The sequence below is a fragment of the Rhinoderma darwinii genome, chromosome 3 (assembly GCF_050947455.1).
Source record: "Rhinoderma darwinii isolate aRhiDar2 chromosome 3, aRhiDar2.hap1, whole genome shotgun sequence".
Classification (NCBI taxonomy): Eukaryota; Metazoa; Chordata; class Amphibia; order Anura; family Rhinodermatidae; genus Rhinoderma; species Rhinoderma darwinii.
Window position 1 is genome coordinate 95,543,147 of NC_134689.1, and position 17,429 is coordinate 95,560,575.

Sequence of the window (17,429 nt, forward strand, 5' to 3'; positions counted from 1 at the left end):
TATAGTACATATTTTAATATTGTATGTTTTCGTTTGCAGATAAGGTACCTGAAATAAAACATTCTGAAAAGACAGTCTCAAGGCGATGCCAAAACCTTTAAAATATGAAAATATTATTTATGGACACGTGCTCATCTTTATGGACATCATTAGAAACCCTTTAACTGGTTGCTAGATGAATAATAGACTATCTTCTATATTCAAGCAATATGCTTACTGCTATAGAACTGGCTGATCTTCAGAACCCATGCGCACCAAAACACGCACTTGAGTTGTAGGGTTGCCAAATGACAGCTGGCCATTCCAGACTGTCCAAAAAAAACATTTGGTGAATAATGAGATTCATGGGCGAAAAAAAACTAAAAAGCACAGCACAATATGAAAAGAACTGAAACCATGGATAATAAGATTACAGAAAGGAAGAGCCAGGGATGATATGCCATCTTTGCACAAAGAATACTTGACGCTGGTGCCCCCATCTGTGAATCTGCAGTGCGTGTTTGGGGGTTCCTGCCCCTCTGTATGGCAGAATAAGATGGTTATGTCTCAGGGCACATACACTTTCCTTAGTTGTTTTGCTGGATTTTGGCTTATCTGGGGACTGATAGTATTGCTGTGCTGCCTCTGCAGTTTTCTTAGGCGTCGAATGAAGAGACGCAGGGAGGAAAGACTGCGGGAGCAGAGTTTACGTGCTGTACAAATTGAGCCACTTCAGTATGAGGAATATGTCAGCAGCCCACGCATTCCTGTGGCACACAGAATCCGGGCACAAGCAGCAAATCAGCCACCACCGCCAGCTGCTCAAGCTCGACCATGGTCTGCTACCCGCAGAAATGGTAAGAGGGAAATCAGTAAAAATTAGCTATGTATTGTCAACATTAAACTTCTGTGCGAAGAAGAAAATAATATATCTTTCCCTTTTGTATGTTTACAGGCCCTACTCCGAGTGCTGCTAACAGGGACATTCCTTCCATGAGTCAAGGTGAGAATCTTGTCTTATACAGAACAGTTGTAGGGCCGACTGACAAGGATGCAGCTCTAAAAAATATGCCCCCCCCCGCACACCATACTGATTTTATTTAGTGGGTAACGGACAACCGGGGGGGGGGGGGGCACATTCTCAATCTATGGTCCATGAAACCCCCTGGTGTAGGCTTCTTGACTCTGCTACAGTGCCTCTATATACTGCTATGAGTATGAGTGGCATCAGAGTATGTGTGGCAGGGTAGAAAAGCATGCACAGTTCTGTGTACTGTCTGTTCAAACCTCAAAATGAACTTTTTGTTTAATGATCAAGCTAAGGCCTCTTTTTTTGTATAGACATTATCAGCACAATTAAAGGGGTTTTCCCATTATACACTTTTAGGACCCACACCAATTCCAAGAACTGGGGCCAAGTATGCATGCATTGACATCTCCATTATAATGAAATCCTCCTTTAGGTGTGTATGTAAACTTATACAAAATCCCTCTCCATGTTTTCTATGCTATGATTTTTATAGGCTGCAATCAGAGAGCTTGGTATAATAGGGTTTTGTTTTTTAGACAACATTTTTTTTATAATCATACATTAATATGACAGTAATATTCATCGTTTCATTCCTGTCCAGCTCCCTCGTCCCTTTTTTGCTGCAAGTTCACTGCTATTTCTGACACCGGTTAATCTAAAGCATACTGCCTGCCTGGCTGTGTATCCCTAGCTTCGAGTCTGTCTCACGTGACGCAGTGAGAAGAGAAGGGAAGCAGCAGCTTGGCAGCAGTCTGCACCTCAAACTTCTATATTAACCCCTTAAAGAGCACCTGTCACGATATGTCTATTTTAGTAAATACTTGTATTCCCAATGAAATCATTCTGGAACATATTTTCCTAGAACTCTGATTTGTGCCATTCCTCTGTTATTCCTCTGAGAAAAGTATGAATAAATAAATAGGCGTGGCCTTACACAGTCTCACTGTGTCAGCACTGATTGGACAGTGTCAGTCTGTGTAGGGACACACCCCCAACTGGTAACACCCAGTTGTCAATTCATTCTTAAATGTCTAGTACGAACAAAGAGGAACGGCGCAACGTAGGGTTCTAAGAAAAATCTTTATTTCATGGTGAATACAAGTATTTACTAAAACTAACCACATGTCAGGAGAGGTAGCAGGCCCTCTTCAAATCCTCATGCACACGGCAGTACCATTTATGGAGCCATAGGCACTCTGTGTGTTGTGAAACCCTTTTAATGACGTGGGTGTTTTGAGTCTAAAATATCAATTTATAATTTTAGGCAAGTGCTAGTTAAAGAGGCTCTGTCACCAGATTTTGCAACCCCTATCTGCTATTGCAGCAGATAGGCGCTGCAATGTAGATTACAGTAACGTTTTTATTTTTAAAAAACGAGCATTTTTGGCCAAGTTATGACCATTTTCGTATTTATGCAAATGAGGCTTGCAAAAGTACAACTGGGCGTGTTGAAAAGTAAAAGTATAACTGGGCGTGTATTATGTGTGTACATCGGGGCGTGTTTACTACTTTTACTAGCTGGGCTTTCTGATGAGAAGTATCATCCACTTCTCTTCAGAACGCCCAGCTTCTGGCAGTGCAGATCTGTGACGTCACTCACAGGTCCTGCATCGTGCCGGCACCAGAGGCTACAGTTGATTCTGCAGCAGCATCAGCATTTGCAGGTAAGTAGCTACATCGACTTACCTGCAAACGTCGATGCTGCTGCAGAATCATCTGTAGCCTCTGGTGTCGATGTGTCCTCGCTCGTCCGACACGATGCAGGACCTGTGAGTGACGACACAGCGTGATCTCTGGAGAACACGGCTGTGTCTGCACTGCCAGAAGCTGGGCGTTGTGAAGAGAAGTGGATGATACTTCTATGCACAACGCCCAGCTAGTAAAAGTAGTAAACACGCCCCGATGTACGCACATAATACACGCCCACTTGGACTTTTACTTTTAAACACACCCACTTGGACTTTTGCAAGCCTCATTTGAATAAATACGAAAATGGTCATAACTTGGCCAAAAATGCTCGTTTTTTAAAAATAAAAACGTTACTGTAATCTACATTGCAGCGCCTATCTGCTGCAATAGCAGATAGGGGTTGCAAAATCTGGTGACAGAGCCTCTTTAAATAGCTATACAAAAAGAACAATGTAGTCAAAAGTAGAGTTCTTATGGTCTTACTATTTTTATAGAAGCATTTTTTTCCTTTATAGTGTTGTTACGGGTAGAGTCTGCAAAGAATTGGGAATTTTATGATTATTCTGTATTTCTATCGCTCCAACATATTCTGTACCCCTTTACAATTTAGGGAATTTTTTAATATACAGATTTATTATTGACTAAACAGTTACAAACTGAAATAAAATGGAGAGGGCACTGCTCAAAAGCTTACAATCTGAAGGGATGGAAAAGTGATTGAACTGCTAAAAATTGTTTATATTGTGAAGTATAATAATAATAATAATTTTATTTATGTTGCGCCAACATATTACGCAGCACTTTACAATTTAGAGGGAACATGGACAGACAATATCAGACATTACATAGTGACAAAACTCATTTACAATTCAAACAAGAGTGAGGACCCTGCTCGCAAGAGCTTACAATCGGAGTATACCAGCCACATGTGGGGGAGAGTTTAAGAGAAGAAATGTAGGAAGGTGCAGCATTGTAGGGTACTTTTTAGATGACAAAGCATTACATTTTATTCTAAAAGAAATTGGTAGCCAATGAAATGACTTGGCAGACAGACAATGCCTTACACGTTTTTCTTTTCTAATTTTTATATAAATAAATGACTGTCCCATTATGGTTTTTTGATGTATAGTTTCGGAGAATTGGGGCAAGTAAGTGCTAGGTCTTGGTTTAATAAACTTTTTTCTTTTTTTCCTATCTCTGACATCAACAATAGTATGGGACTAAACACAAACAATTCTAGTGTTCATTTTCAAGTTTCATGCAATTTTTTTCCAACCCAAGTCTTTTTCATTTATATATTTTTTTGTACCATAGTCGGATAAAAATCTCATGACTGCATCTACAAGCCCCTGCCTTAACTGTAGTTCATAGTGTTGGTATCACAGGTATCTAACTGCAGCATTATATTGAGGGAGGGGAGCTGACTAGCTGAATCCAAAATGAATTAAAGTTGTAGCAAAGTGAATGTGCACAAATAAAAAAACATAAATAATACATGAAACTGAGGATATAATAATTTTGCTTCATCATTCAGATTTTGCAACATATACCTGCTTTGTGTATGGATCAAATGATGAGACCACATACAGAGTAAATAATACCAACAGAAGTTTAGTCTGACTCTGGGCAATATAAAATTGCTATGTATGAGGTTGGTTAAAGATTGCTGTATACAAACTAATAGACAATGTATACCCTATTTATTTCCAACATTGCTGCATCTTATGTCTATCATTGGGTTTCCACCTATTAAGGCCTACCTAACTTTTCAGAATAAGCTGTCATATGTGGGTACATGAGGAACAACACTATTTCTGGCAGTTGTATTCACTTGTATTGTGCATTGTCTAGCAGTTTTCCCCTCTGTAGGCTTTATCTCTAATTCAAAGTTTTCTCTGAGCTAGTGGGTGGAGTCTAACGGCTGTCATGTCTTCTATACATTGCACACCTAGAGAAGAGGACGATCCTGCTCTCCTATCTCTTTCTATCATTTTTTATATATATATATATATATATATATATATATATATATATATCTCAAAGCTGTAGCAGTAGCATCTAGGATACCAAGAAGTAATGAGCAGTGTAGCTGAGAATCCAGCACTGGAGTGACATATAACTGCAGCCTATGTCTCCTCTCTCTCCTCCTGCTCCCTCCTACTTCTCTCTCCATTTTATGACTAGCGTGTTTTGACCCTATCTTCTCAGCATGGCCTTTAGCCCCCTATAACAAACAGAAAGTGCTGTGCTATTTTGTCTCCTGTTAGCTTTCTCCAGGCCACTGCTTGGATGGAGTTGGCAGGAGATTAAGTGAAAATTTTAGCAATTGTCACCTATGGTTAAACTCCCGCCGATTGGACATTGGTGACATATACTAGCAATATGTCACCAATGTTTGGGATGAGACAATATTGCCTTTGAAAGACTGTACCATTAAAATGGATAGAATACTTACACCCATGCAGCCACTAACTGAGGCTCAGTAGGCGATACGTACAAGTTGTTGCAAAAAGGCTAGGGTTACATGGCAGGCTTTGGCTGCAATACAGGTTGTGCATCCAAAAATCGCTGTGTTGCACTTCATATATCGCAGTAATGTAAGGAAATGTCGCCAAGTTGTGACTCACAAGCTGCTTCGATCGTCGCAAGAAATCCAAACTTAATTTGGACTTTGTTCTCTCTAACATATCTCCTTGTTGCTATTCTATCTCCATTAGAGATGAGCGAATTCGCCAAAATTAATATTTTTTTAAAACTTCTCGCTGCTCTTGTTTTTTTCTAATCTGCAAAATGGGCGGCAGATGCCATTTTTCTGATTTGTGCAACGTGAACCTCAAAAGTTTCAGATTTAGGTAGATCTGAAACTTTTGGGACATTCAGACCGAATTCGATTTGTTTAAAATTGATTCGCTCATCTGTAATATTCATCCATTTCCTCACCTTCAATAAACTAAGCCCACTGTGTTCTAGAACCCATCAAAGTGCGGAATCAATTGCCTTGTGTCTTACTTGCCTCCAGGTTCAACCTGTTGGTATGAAACAGGGAAGCTTATGTGAATATTCATTCCAGAACACAACTGTAGACAGCCATCCACCCAGTCAGAGGAGGCAGCAGTGCCCTAGGCGGGTACAACATCTGTCATTCTGCATTGCTGCTGGCTATATATAGGAAAGACCTCAGTTCTCTCAATATACACTAGCATGCAAAAATTTGGACTGACTAAGGCCCCATGCACACGAACGTGTTTTTGCGTCCGCAAGTTCCCCGAAAATCCACGGTAGAATTGCGGACCCATTCATTTCTATGGGCCCATACACACTATCCGTGTTTTCACGGGTTCCTGCATGTCCACAAATCCGTGCCGCACAAACTCAGGACATGTCTTATTACGGCCCGCAAATTCGATGCGGACATGCCCATAGAAGTCAATGGGCCCGTGGAAAATGCGGGTACACCTCCGTGTGTCAACCACAGTTTGCGGATTTGCGGAAGTGTTGCTAGGCGACGACCGGGAATGAGTTCTGTCGTCATCCTGTTTTACCTAGGATTTTTTTTATATCCGCATTTTGCGGATTACATACGGATGAACTGCGGATTACATACTTATGAACTGCGGAGGACATTTCACGGAACACGGTCCTGGAATTTGCGGACCAGAAAAACACTACGGTCGTGTGCATGAGGCCTAAGAAATGCTTGGGTTTTTTTGTAAGAATTTATTTCCTTACTTACCCAAATACCAATGTCATCTGCAGGAGTAAACACATGGATACAAGATACTTTACTTGAGGAATAGCAAACAGACATACTTGAAAATATAAGGAAAAGGTTAAAATGGGAGAGTACAGAGGCAATAAACATTGGATGACTGGAAAAATAATAATATGGTTCAAGCTAAAGGTGTGGTGTTTAGATCAAAGAAGAGGATGTTTTTGAGATGTACATAGAATGGTCTAGGAGTGCTTGATGCCTTGGGTCAAATAAGTGAAAGATGGAGAAAGCCTTATTAGAACGTGTTATTCTTAATCGGGAGTCTACGGTTCAATGTGGACTTTGTTTACTGGTGGGGGCAATGAAGCTCTAGAAACGTGATGGTTTTCAACTAGGGCAGCAATTGCCTGGAGGGAAGGGTAGTCATTCAATTGGTACTCTCAGTAGAACAACTTGTAATCCACTCAAGGTAAAATTGCAGGATAATTTGTAATCCACACTTGATAATGAAAGAATAGTCAATTGTCATCTACACCGAGTAACTACTAAACGAGTCCCATGTGTCCTCTTATGCCGCTTTGACTCTGTTTTTGGGAATAGTCATGAGGGGGGCATGGCCTGCAGCTGGATCCGTGCACTGGCAACTTGAAAATGGACAGCTGAGACCACTGCCCCTGAATTATCTGGACATTTGTCTGACTATGGGTCACAGCATCAAATTATAGTATTGTGTGATAATCTACAAATGCTTTCCTAGCGTACAAGGTTAGAGCTCAGATATAGGAGCAGAAGGCTGCTTATCCGCCAAGGGCAATGTTTGGTTTTATTCCAAGTGTAATGTCTTTCCAGGATATGTATTAAACAAACATCCGATAAAAACAAGGCCATCTGACAGTTTATTTTAAACCCAATTATGTCATTATCCCATTATTGCATAGTAGCATTAGTGCCTACATTATTGTCACTTCTTTAGATGCTTCAGACTTGACAAATCAATCTCTGTAATACTAAAATCCAAATAAAAAGGGAGGGATATCCTTGGGGACAATTAAGTGTGACACCTGTCAGTGTAAAGTGAATGGGTAGATTATATGGCATTAGCATTTCCAGGTCAATTTTCATGTAGGAAGCATAAACAGCATGAATGTGTTATGCACAAGTACAAGACTTATGCAATGTACCATAGTAACAGTAGGTAAATGTAATTCTCTAGCAAATTATGAAGTGACAGCGATTGCTACGAAGATTCAGACATGTAGTACATTTACACAATTTCCTAAATCACATTTCAGTATAGGAAGAATCGTGTATAAATATTATTTAGTGGAAATGCAATATAAGGTGTATGTAAATGCCAGTAAGGTTTGTATTCATATTGGCTAAATTCACACATGCAGGAAGTTTTCTGCTGCAAATGTTGACGCCAAACCGTGGCAAAACTAGCATGTGTTACCATAATCCAGCACTAATATGCTATTCATTTGCATTGTACTGTAATCTGTTGCAGAGCTTTGCTTCAGAATTCTGCACTAAAAATTTGCAACAATTACACAAGTCAACGTCATGTTTATAGGGGTTGTCCGACAACAAATGTTCCTATTTGGTTAGGAAATTGAAAATGGAGAGACCTTTTAATATACTTTCACTTTCAAAACAGCAAGGATGTCCATATTTCCCTGCCCTGTCACGTGGTGCCAGAAGGGGAGCTTCTCGCCTTAGCTGTGATGTGCCGACACAGACTCAGACCCCATTTTCTGTGTGTCGTTGACATGAATAAGGGGCTGGCTACCTGGCTCAGTTCATTAGCTAAGCCAGCCCCTTCTCTATCACGGCTAATGGACAGTAGCTTTATGTCTAGTCTGCAAGCGTCCCTCCTCTCCTTATTCTCTGTTATCTCATCACCCTTCCTTGATTGTCAGCACAGAGCTATCTGCTTTTAATGTGAGCCCTACACAGCAATAATAAGTCGGCTCACATTGAAAGCAGATAGCTCCATGCTAATAGTCAAGAGGGGGAAGTAAGATAACAGATAATAAGGAGAGCAGGAGGAACACTTGCAGACTAGACATAAAGCTGTTATCTATTAGCCATGACAGAGAAGTGGGCTGACTTAGCTAATGAACTGAGCCATGCAGTCAGCCCCTCAACACACAGAGAGGGGGGAGCTCCCTGCATCTTGAGGCTGTGTCGACAGATAACAGCTAAGGGCAGAAGCTCCACTTTCAGCACCACATGACAGGGCAGGGAAATCTACACTCCAATGCAGTTAAGCATATTAGTAAGTGTCTCCATCTTACATTACCCAACCAATTGGGAACATTTTCTGTCGTCTGACAACCCCTTTAAGAACCAAGGCCGATTAGACGCTACACCTGAAGAGTAAAAGAAAGTATTTAGTGTAACCACTCCTCATTCCTTTCAATGTTGTATTATAATAACGCTTCGGAACTTGGTCGCAGATCATGGAGTCAGAGCTTTAGGACATGTTTATATATGGGCTGCATACATTTATCTGTCCTCATAGCTGCCTGCAGACATCTTTGTAAACATACACAGTGACATCTTCCCTGAGAAATCTTCGTAGAAAAAACTTGTAACGCTTGATAAAAGTATAATTTTAACATCTGCAGTCCACAGGAGTGCACTGAGTTGCATGCTCTTAAAGTTTTCCTTTGGACTGCAGTGGCAGCTCGATGAAAATTGGAAAGTCATGCCCTAGGCTAATGAAAAAATTGCTGGGATTTGTATTTCTTTTTGTTTATTTTCTATGCTTAGCGGTCCTGTTGCGTATGCTCCTGGAATACAGAAATTAATTTATATTGTTATATTAACATTGCAATTTAAGATACGTTTATCTGTTCTACGTCACAGATTATGTTAATAAAAATATAATATTCCTTGTATTATTGCATTATGGTAGATATGAATTTTATGTAATACACTTTGCATGAATAATAACCAGCATCATCTATTTGTATTGAATTTACAGAACCAGATTTGTCTCAGCCGCCATGTTATGAAGAGGCATTGCTTATGGCAGAACCACCACCACCCTATAGTGAGGTCCTGACTGACACACGTGGTATCTACAGGAAGATCTTCAGTCCTTTTCTCACTGTGCAAGATAAGCTTGTGAAACCAGAACAACCCCTGAGCCATAAACAACATCTGGCAGGACCACTCCATACGCAACCACTTCCAGGTGCCCTAAGTTCACCAATTTTACCTAATCCTCCTCAAGAAGCACAGGGGGTGAGACGGCCATCCTGGTCAGGCTCTGAAATTGGAAGTGGGGGTCTACACAGACTGCCCAGGGGCTGCCAACTGATCTTCCCAATTCCACTTCTGGGCAGGACTACAGCTGTTTGAAATAAAATTAAAGTTTGGACCAAATATCTCTTAGTTGCTGTGGTCCAAAGAGCATAAAAAGGGGGAACTGTTTGGGCTGTGAACATCACAATAGGACCATGTAGAAACTTAGATGATCAGGGTATAAGTTTGATTATAAACCATCTAATTAAACAAAACTTTCTAAAAACTAATAAATCTGATGCACTATAATTGTTTCATGGACACCATGGATTTAAAGGACCCCAAAAGTGCATCTTGTATGCTTGTACAGCTCTCCGCGAATACACATTCAGCTTGAACCGGATTTTGAGGATGTTTTATCCCATGTTCTACGTTAAGAAGACTCATACAAACTGAAAGCCATCTTTATTTAATTATTTATTTATTTATATTTTTTAGTTGCACTTCCTTTTTGTGGGATTAAAGTTTGGCAGCCATTGTGTATATTTTAGCTGCCGGCTCAATCATGGGGTCCATTTCTGTATGTTGTACATACTGTCGAAAAGAAGATTCTGTTCTTCATATGAAAATGTTCAATACATTTAATCTGAAAGGGCTTCACATTGAACAATTTCAAGTTGTGATGTGTAAATGATATAATGACATGCCATACGCCAAGTCAACACTGTGGATGCTAAAGTGACCTGTCCAGTAAAACAAAACTAAAAATGTCATTTTATAATATTCATATTTTAAATCAAGATATAATTAATCATAATTGGATATCTTTGAAATCCCTAATCTATCTAAGTTATAAGAAAAACTCTAAATAAATAAAAATGAAATAGTGAATTGTGAGATAAAAGATTCAAGTAGTAGCATCAAGCTGTTAGTAGGCGCTGTCCTGATGACAGAAAACTATACTTAAAACTAGATATTACTGCACATTGTGAACTTAATATATAATGTCAGTAGTAGTGACGTGTAAGACCAATTTCAGACATTCGTACTGTGGCCACATTTCGACATACGTGTTTAGGCTGCAATACCCAGCCTTCCTGTGGTTCTACTAAAATTATCTTAGATTACCGTAGGGTTCTATGGTGATCCATATTCGGTTCAGAAGAACCACGGGAGGTCCCGGGTATTGTAGTCATAATACAGATGCTGAGGTGCGTCAGCAACACAAAGGTACATCCATAGAAATTAACATGTCATTATCGGACTTTCATTGCCCTTTAAAGTGGACCTGTCACTAGGTCATATGAGTTGAACTGGTTATCTGACCTGAATAGCTCTGTCTCCCTGATTTCAGCATCATTTCTTTTTTCCTGCCCCCTCCCATCCGTTCCAGAGATATGGCCTACTGTGTGTTAGCTCCCTATATGCGAATTTGCGGTAGTTAGCCAAGGGGGAGTGTACTACCCTCATTCTCCCGGGGTGGAGCTAGCTTCCCTGCCTCTGATGCTTACTTATTAGCATGAAGCAGCTTTAGGGTAGTTCATGCTCATTGACTAACTACAGCAAATTAGCATATAAGCTGCCAACACAACAGTGGGCCATATCTTTGGAACGGGGGAAGGGGGGGGTCAAGGAAAAACAGAAAAACGCCGCTGGAATCAGGGAGATAGCGCTGCTCATGTCAGTTAACCAGTTCAACTTATATGACCTAGTGACAGGTCCTCTTTAATAGGGCATAAATGAATCAGAGGCTAAATGGTGACAGTTCCTTAGTTTCTGCAATATTGCAGTGGTCCAGTGCCTTGTGATGTTGCGGGTGAAAGGTAACCACTTGTGCTTTTTTTATGTTGTCCCATCCACAACCGTCAGTAATATATGAAGAATGCAGCATCTTCATCCAACAGTCACAACTGATAATGTGCTAAGTTCAATGCAGGTAACACCATGGGTTGTCACTTGGCTGCTACCTCACACAACATTGGAATTTGACACTTTTGAATCGAATAGCAGCCTTTTATGGCTGTAAACAGGGGCGTACTTAGAAAGCACAGCCAGAAATGTAGCCCTCGCCAATAAATAAGAGGATGATTCCTACACAAACTGCAGAATAAGCGGTTATGTATTATACATGATAACTCACTGGGCTACAGTCAGGAAAAAAAGCACAATTACCGTAGTCCCGAATGCTTACAAAGCCCAGGCAACTCAGTGTCCAACCAGCACTACCCAGAATCAATGGATAGTGGAAGAAGCACAGGTTTCACTTCCTGCAGGCAGGTCCATAGTCGAGTATTAGGTCAGCTCATTTTGGGTAGGCATTGCACTTGACAGCAGCAGAGGCAAAATAAGGAATATACAGCAACACTCATGGAGATAACCAAGACTATTGCCACACAAAACATAATAGCATGTATATATATATATATATATATATATATATATATATATATATATATATATATCTCAGAGAAGACCGTTTTGTCATCAGTTTCTGAGAAGATAAGTCAAATTGGACATCCAATATGGCTTTCCTTCCTGTTGTCATTGTTGAAAAAAAAAATGGCCGTATCGACAAGAATGGAAAGTTCCATTGGCCTTCATTCATCATGAAGTTTACACCTATGGTGAAATGTGACAAATTTGCAGGAAAACTTTTCTTGTCATTTGCTAAATTTGGAAAGTGAGCCGAAAAGTCTGCTAGTCTCCAAGGAGATACAGTTTTAGTGAAAATGTATTAAATAAAAAGTCTGAACATTGAACAAATTTTGCCATAAATCTACGCCTGCTCGTAGATTTCTTTGTTTTGCCTCTCAGACAGTGCACAAATCGTGTCAACTATCTCCTTTAGTAAGACTTTGCTTGAGATCATAAATACTAGATAACAGGCAGAACAAACACAATATTGTAAAGAATAAAAACATGCCCAAGATCAGAAGTGGAATAATTTGGGGGGCAGCTGCCACGCATATTGAACATCCACGGTCAAGGGGCATCTATGATTCATTAAGCGCTTCTTTTTGAGATAAGGATTACCCCATATTTCTGGCACTTAGGAAGCTGAGCTGTTTTAGCATGTGTCTCAAGTTTACTAAGCTTGATGTAAATTTTTCATTAGATGGGACAGCAATTTTGTATCTTCTTATCATTTTCATTTGTGATTGATCTCATTTGAGCGAATCTTAACAACTAACATTTACTAGATTGATATATATACAGTTTATGGCAAAACTTGTGTCATTGAAGAGCATGAGGGTACTTCAAAAGATACCATAGAAAAAGTGTATAAACGGTCTCGCTGGAAACCCGTGTAGGGAACAATTGGCTAATCAAAAAGTTTGCTACACGTATCTAATGATCGGAGGTATTTAAAATGACCAAATATCTGATCATTTATTTTATTGAATGTCAATCTACTAGCGTTAGATATCAATTATTAACAGTTAGTAGTACCGCTGTACACAAAGCCCGGCTCATTGATATGTGCTGAAAACTACAATGGAAACATCTTATCTGTTTGGTACCCAAATATTTCCCATTAACATCCTTTTTCTCATAATTCTGGGCTCATAGTGAATATAAATCAAGAGCTGTCAAACACACAAGAATGTTCTTTGCTTTCAGCCTTCACAACATCCTACCACAATGGACGGGGACTTACTACACTTCAAATTTTTGGGATTTGCTACAAAATTTGCCTATTTTCACATTAGTATGATTGACAGTTTTTATAAGAGGACTCATCACAAAGGATAGATTTAATTTTTTGGTAGGGATGAATGCAAACAGATTTAACTAAACTGAATTGTAACTAAACTGAATGTTCATACCTGTCGTATTTCCTGCAGATTTTCAGTGTGGAATCTGTAACAAAGCACATATTTTCTTACAACTTTACATTGTGCCATTCCTCTGTTAGAATCAAGCCTAAAATCCCATTCTCTATGACTCATAAACATAAAAGTTGTTTGGTGTCCTCACAGTGTAGGGGTGTTTCTGCTGTGTGACATGTAGGTTGTATGGTATAGATAGAAAGACTTTTAAGGTTTTGAGTGAAGTTAGACTTTTATTTTGGACATACACCTGAATAAGAAATTTAAAAGCATGGGCATCATGAGCCAATGGGTCTACTTTAACAGAATGAATGGCATTTGTAATGGAACCGCAATACAAATTGAAGATCCCAAGAGATGAATTCAACCCGCTAAATCAGGTAAATAAAAAAGTCTGGCTCTTGTCTAATGTCTGTGTTATTGTGTTGTAAGCTTGAAGCTCCTTACCGCTGGAAAAAGATATATACTTAGGCACTCAACACTGTTATATTTGATTATATCATTATGTGTAGAATCCTTATAGACTATAATAATGCAGTGTGAGTATAACATTGTGGAATTATCATGGTACGTGCTGTGAAAAGTATTTCCTTCCTTCTAGGTGCATCTTGCTATTTCATAGGTTTTTTGTTACTTGAACAAAATGCAATATTACACAAAGGAAACCTATATAATCACATAGTACATTGTGTAAATTGTTTCTAGATTTTGTGGAACAAAGTTAAAGGCATATTCCAGGCAAAACTAAGAAAACATAAATTTCTTCCCACATGACCTACCTAACCGCCTTTACTTATTGTGCGCCATTTTACTTGTAGGACATGTTAGTAATAGTGGCCTGTAGAGTTCTGTGTCGTGTTCAGGACTAGATTGCTCCCTCAGCTCTTCTCCTGGTGTATTGGTCATGCTCCACCCCCATTGTGTCCCAAGCACTGTACAACCTTGCACGGTCTCCACCCTGCCTTGTACTGTTCCACGATTCCCCTAGGCTGTGCTTCAATCATCCAGTGTGTCTGGAATTCTTCACCCATATGACAACATACTGTATCTTGCCCTCTTAATCAGTCAATTGACAAAATGTAATTGATAATGACATTCAGCTTGATCACAACCGGACCACACTACATATACTGAATTTTATCATAAAACGGAATGAGTGTACTTATGAGTAGGTTTTCAATGTTTTTTTTTGGCTGCAATTTCCATATTATATCGTGGTAATACTGTGGCATAAAATTGATGCAAAAACACGAAAAAAAATTACACTCTTAGTCACCTCAAAGTTTCTACAATGATCAAATGAAATTCCAAGTGATATTTCACATAAGAAAAATATACCTGTATGGAAACATAGCCATTTCTAAGACTCTTGGGCTCCATTGAATAATAATAAGTGGCCACTAACTTTTTAGCAAACTGCATGAATCAGTAGTGCAAACAAATATAAGAAACATTGTAATATATCCGATTAAAGAAAAAAACCTCTTTTACATTTTACTGCTTTTTCCGTTTCCTCAAAACGAGACATATTCTCAGCTCACTGAGGGATAAAGTTACAACTGCCCATAGTAGTCATAGAAGGGCTGAGGGAGCAGAATGTGAGACACAGGCGCTACAGCTTCTAGTAAGTGTTATATCTCACCCCAGTGCTGGATTAACAGCTATACTGCTCAGTACTGCTGTATGATGTCCTCCATGTTGCTACTGCTTCTGAGTGTGTGCTACAAAGAGACTGAGGAACAGGATCTTCTCTTTTGTATGTGTGCAGTGTACGGCAGACATGACGGCAGTTAGGCTCCACCCACCAGCTCAGGGAAAAACGGAGAATAGGAGATCCTGCAGAGGGGAAAATAGTGTTATTCCTCATGTACACACATATGACAGTGTATTTTGTAAAGTCACCCGAAAAGTTAGGCACTTGGAAAAGTGGGGAAGGGCACAGAGAGATTGTTTCAGAGAGTCACATAACCCAGAAGAACATACAAAGAACTGCAAGACCTTAGCCTCAGCCAAGTTCAATTTCCTGACTCCATCATAAGAAAAAGACAGAGCAAAAATAGAATGCATGACTGAAAGGGATGATGTGTGCTCCTGAGTGATTTTTATGCTCAGTTCTGATCAAATCAAAGTGAATCCACTCTGACTTGATCAGAACTAATAATTCGGCTTAGAATGCCTTTCTGCAGATTCTATGTAACTGTGATACATGGAAGTTTCAAAAGTAAAACTGCACTTTTTTTTATTAACTGTCAATTACAAAACAGTTTTTTATCACTAAATAAATGCTTTCCAATAAAAAAATAAAAGAAAGGTGCCCAAAGCGTTTAAGTAGCCCGAAGATAGATTTTTACTTACACAATGTAATGCTTATAAGGGGTAGGTTACCCAAGTGCTCTTGCTGCACAATCTGTCCAGTCCCATTGTTCAATCTGAGACACCACTGGTGCCACTAACCTACATACCCTATTGAAATAAAAATGAGCAGCTGTTGTTCATGTTTATGGGGGGGGGGGGGGGTCGAGAGTGATGTTGCATATCCATGTCCTGCTTTACAGTGGAGGCTCCCTCATTATAAGGGCTCATTTGCATCTGGAACTATGTGCAACCCTCATTATCATTTATTATTTTATAGATGTCCCTACAGTTTTGATATATGACACCGGTAAATAGAAGATTGTTTCAAATATTGCATATATAATTGGATAGGAAGCACATTTCCCAACAGGCTTACATTTCAAGATGTAGACAGAACTGGGGTTTACATGTGACTTAAACCCAAAGAAGTTTTTCAAGGATTCTAGCTTTTCAGGTGATCACCCGTCTCCAACATTGAAATGTAAGCAACAGTCGAGCATGTGCCTTGCGGTGATGCCACAAGCAAGTTATTTAATGCAAATTCATATATTCATATTCATATATTCATATATTCAGAGGCTACATATAACCTGGTCGTTGAGGGAAATGTAACATTTCGGTCAAAGGAAAAACACGTACGTCTAGCTTGCATCGAGTCACATTATTATAACCACCAGCTAATATCCAGAGTAACCTCCGTGTGAAGCACGGACAGCAGCTAGACGGGCCAGGAGTGACTCAATAAGGTGCTGGTAGGTTGTCTCCGGTATCTGGAGCTCTACAGACTGCAGTGCATCCTATATTTGCTGCAGGGTGCGTGGTGGAGAATCCATAGAGCGAACAAGACGATCGAGGTGGTCCCACAAACGCTCATTTGGGTTCAAGTCTGGTGAATTAGGGGGCCAGGGAAGTACTTAGAAGTCTTGGTCGTGCTCTTCCAACCACTGTCGGACATTTCTAGCCGTGTGACATTTCGCATTGTCTTGCTGGAATATTCCATCTGTCCCAGGGAAGACAAACAGCATGTATGGGTTGACGTGATCTGCAACGATGGATTCATACCCAAATCAGTTCAGAGTGCCTTCCACAAAAATTCCCCAGACCATAACGCTGCCACCACCAGCTTGTGTTCTTCCAGCAATGGTTGCAGGGTGGTTTTCTGAGGTTTCTCGCCTGTCACGTCAACGTCCATCCGTTCGATGAAGCAGAAAATGTGACTCATCAGAGAAGGCAACCCTTTGCCAATCATCGGTGGTCCAATTCCTATACTGCTGTGCAAATTGAAGCCTTTTTTTCGAATGTACCATTGTTAGCATAGGAGCAGTGACCTTTGTAGCCGACGTTCACCTCTCACATCAATGTGGTGTTCCGCAGTTTCTACGTCAGTTATTCCCAATGGTGCCATTTGTCCACTCACGATACACTTTCACCACAACAGCACACGAACAGCTCACAAACTGCGCTGTTTGAGAAATACTGCCACCCTTGGCCCGAAAGCCAATAATCATCCCGTTTTGCAACTCTCATAAGTCGCCCCTTTTACCCATGGCAAGAACGAGTAATATGTGTTCAGGCAACCTAT

At 40.0% G+C, this 17,429-nt stretch overlaps 1 protein-coding gene across 6 annotated transcripts in view; it reads left to right on the forward strand.

Moving 5' to 3' along the window:
- The window catches only part of PRR7 (proline rich 7, synaptic), a 54,365-nt gene extending 43,812 nt beyond the window's left edge, over nt 1–10,553 (forward strand). For all 6 annotated transcript variants that reach the window (XM_075860020.1, XM_075860019.1, XM_075860017.1 and 3 more), the window contains 3 exons: nt 40–836; nt 935–982; nt 9,400–10,553. In XM_075860020.1, the coding sequence (XP_075716135.1) occupies nt 437–836; nt 935–982; nt 9,400–9,779 (828 nt within the window). In that variant the 5' untranslated portion in view covers nt 40–436 and the 3' untranslated portion in view covers nt 9,780–10,553. The remainder of the gene's footprint in view (nt 1–39; nt 837–934; nt 983–9,399) is intronic.
- Nucleotides 10,554–17,429: the final 6,876 nt, after the last annotated feature.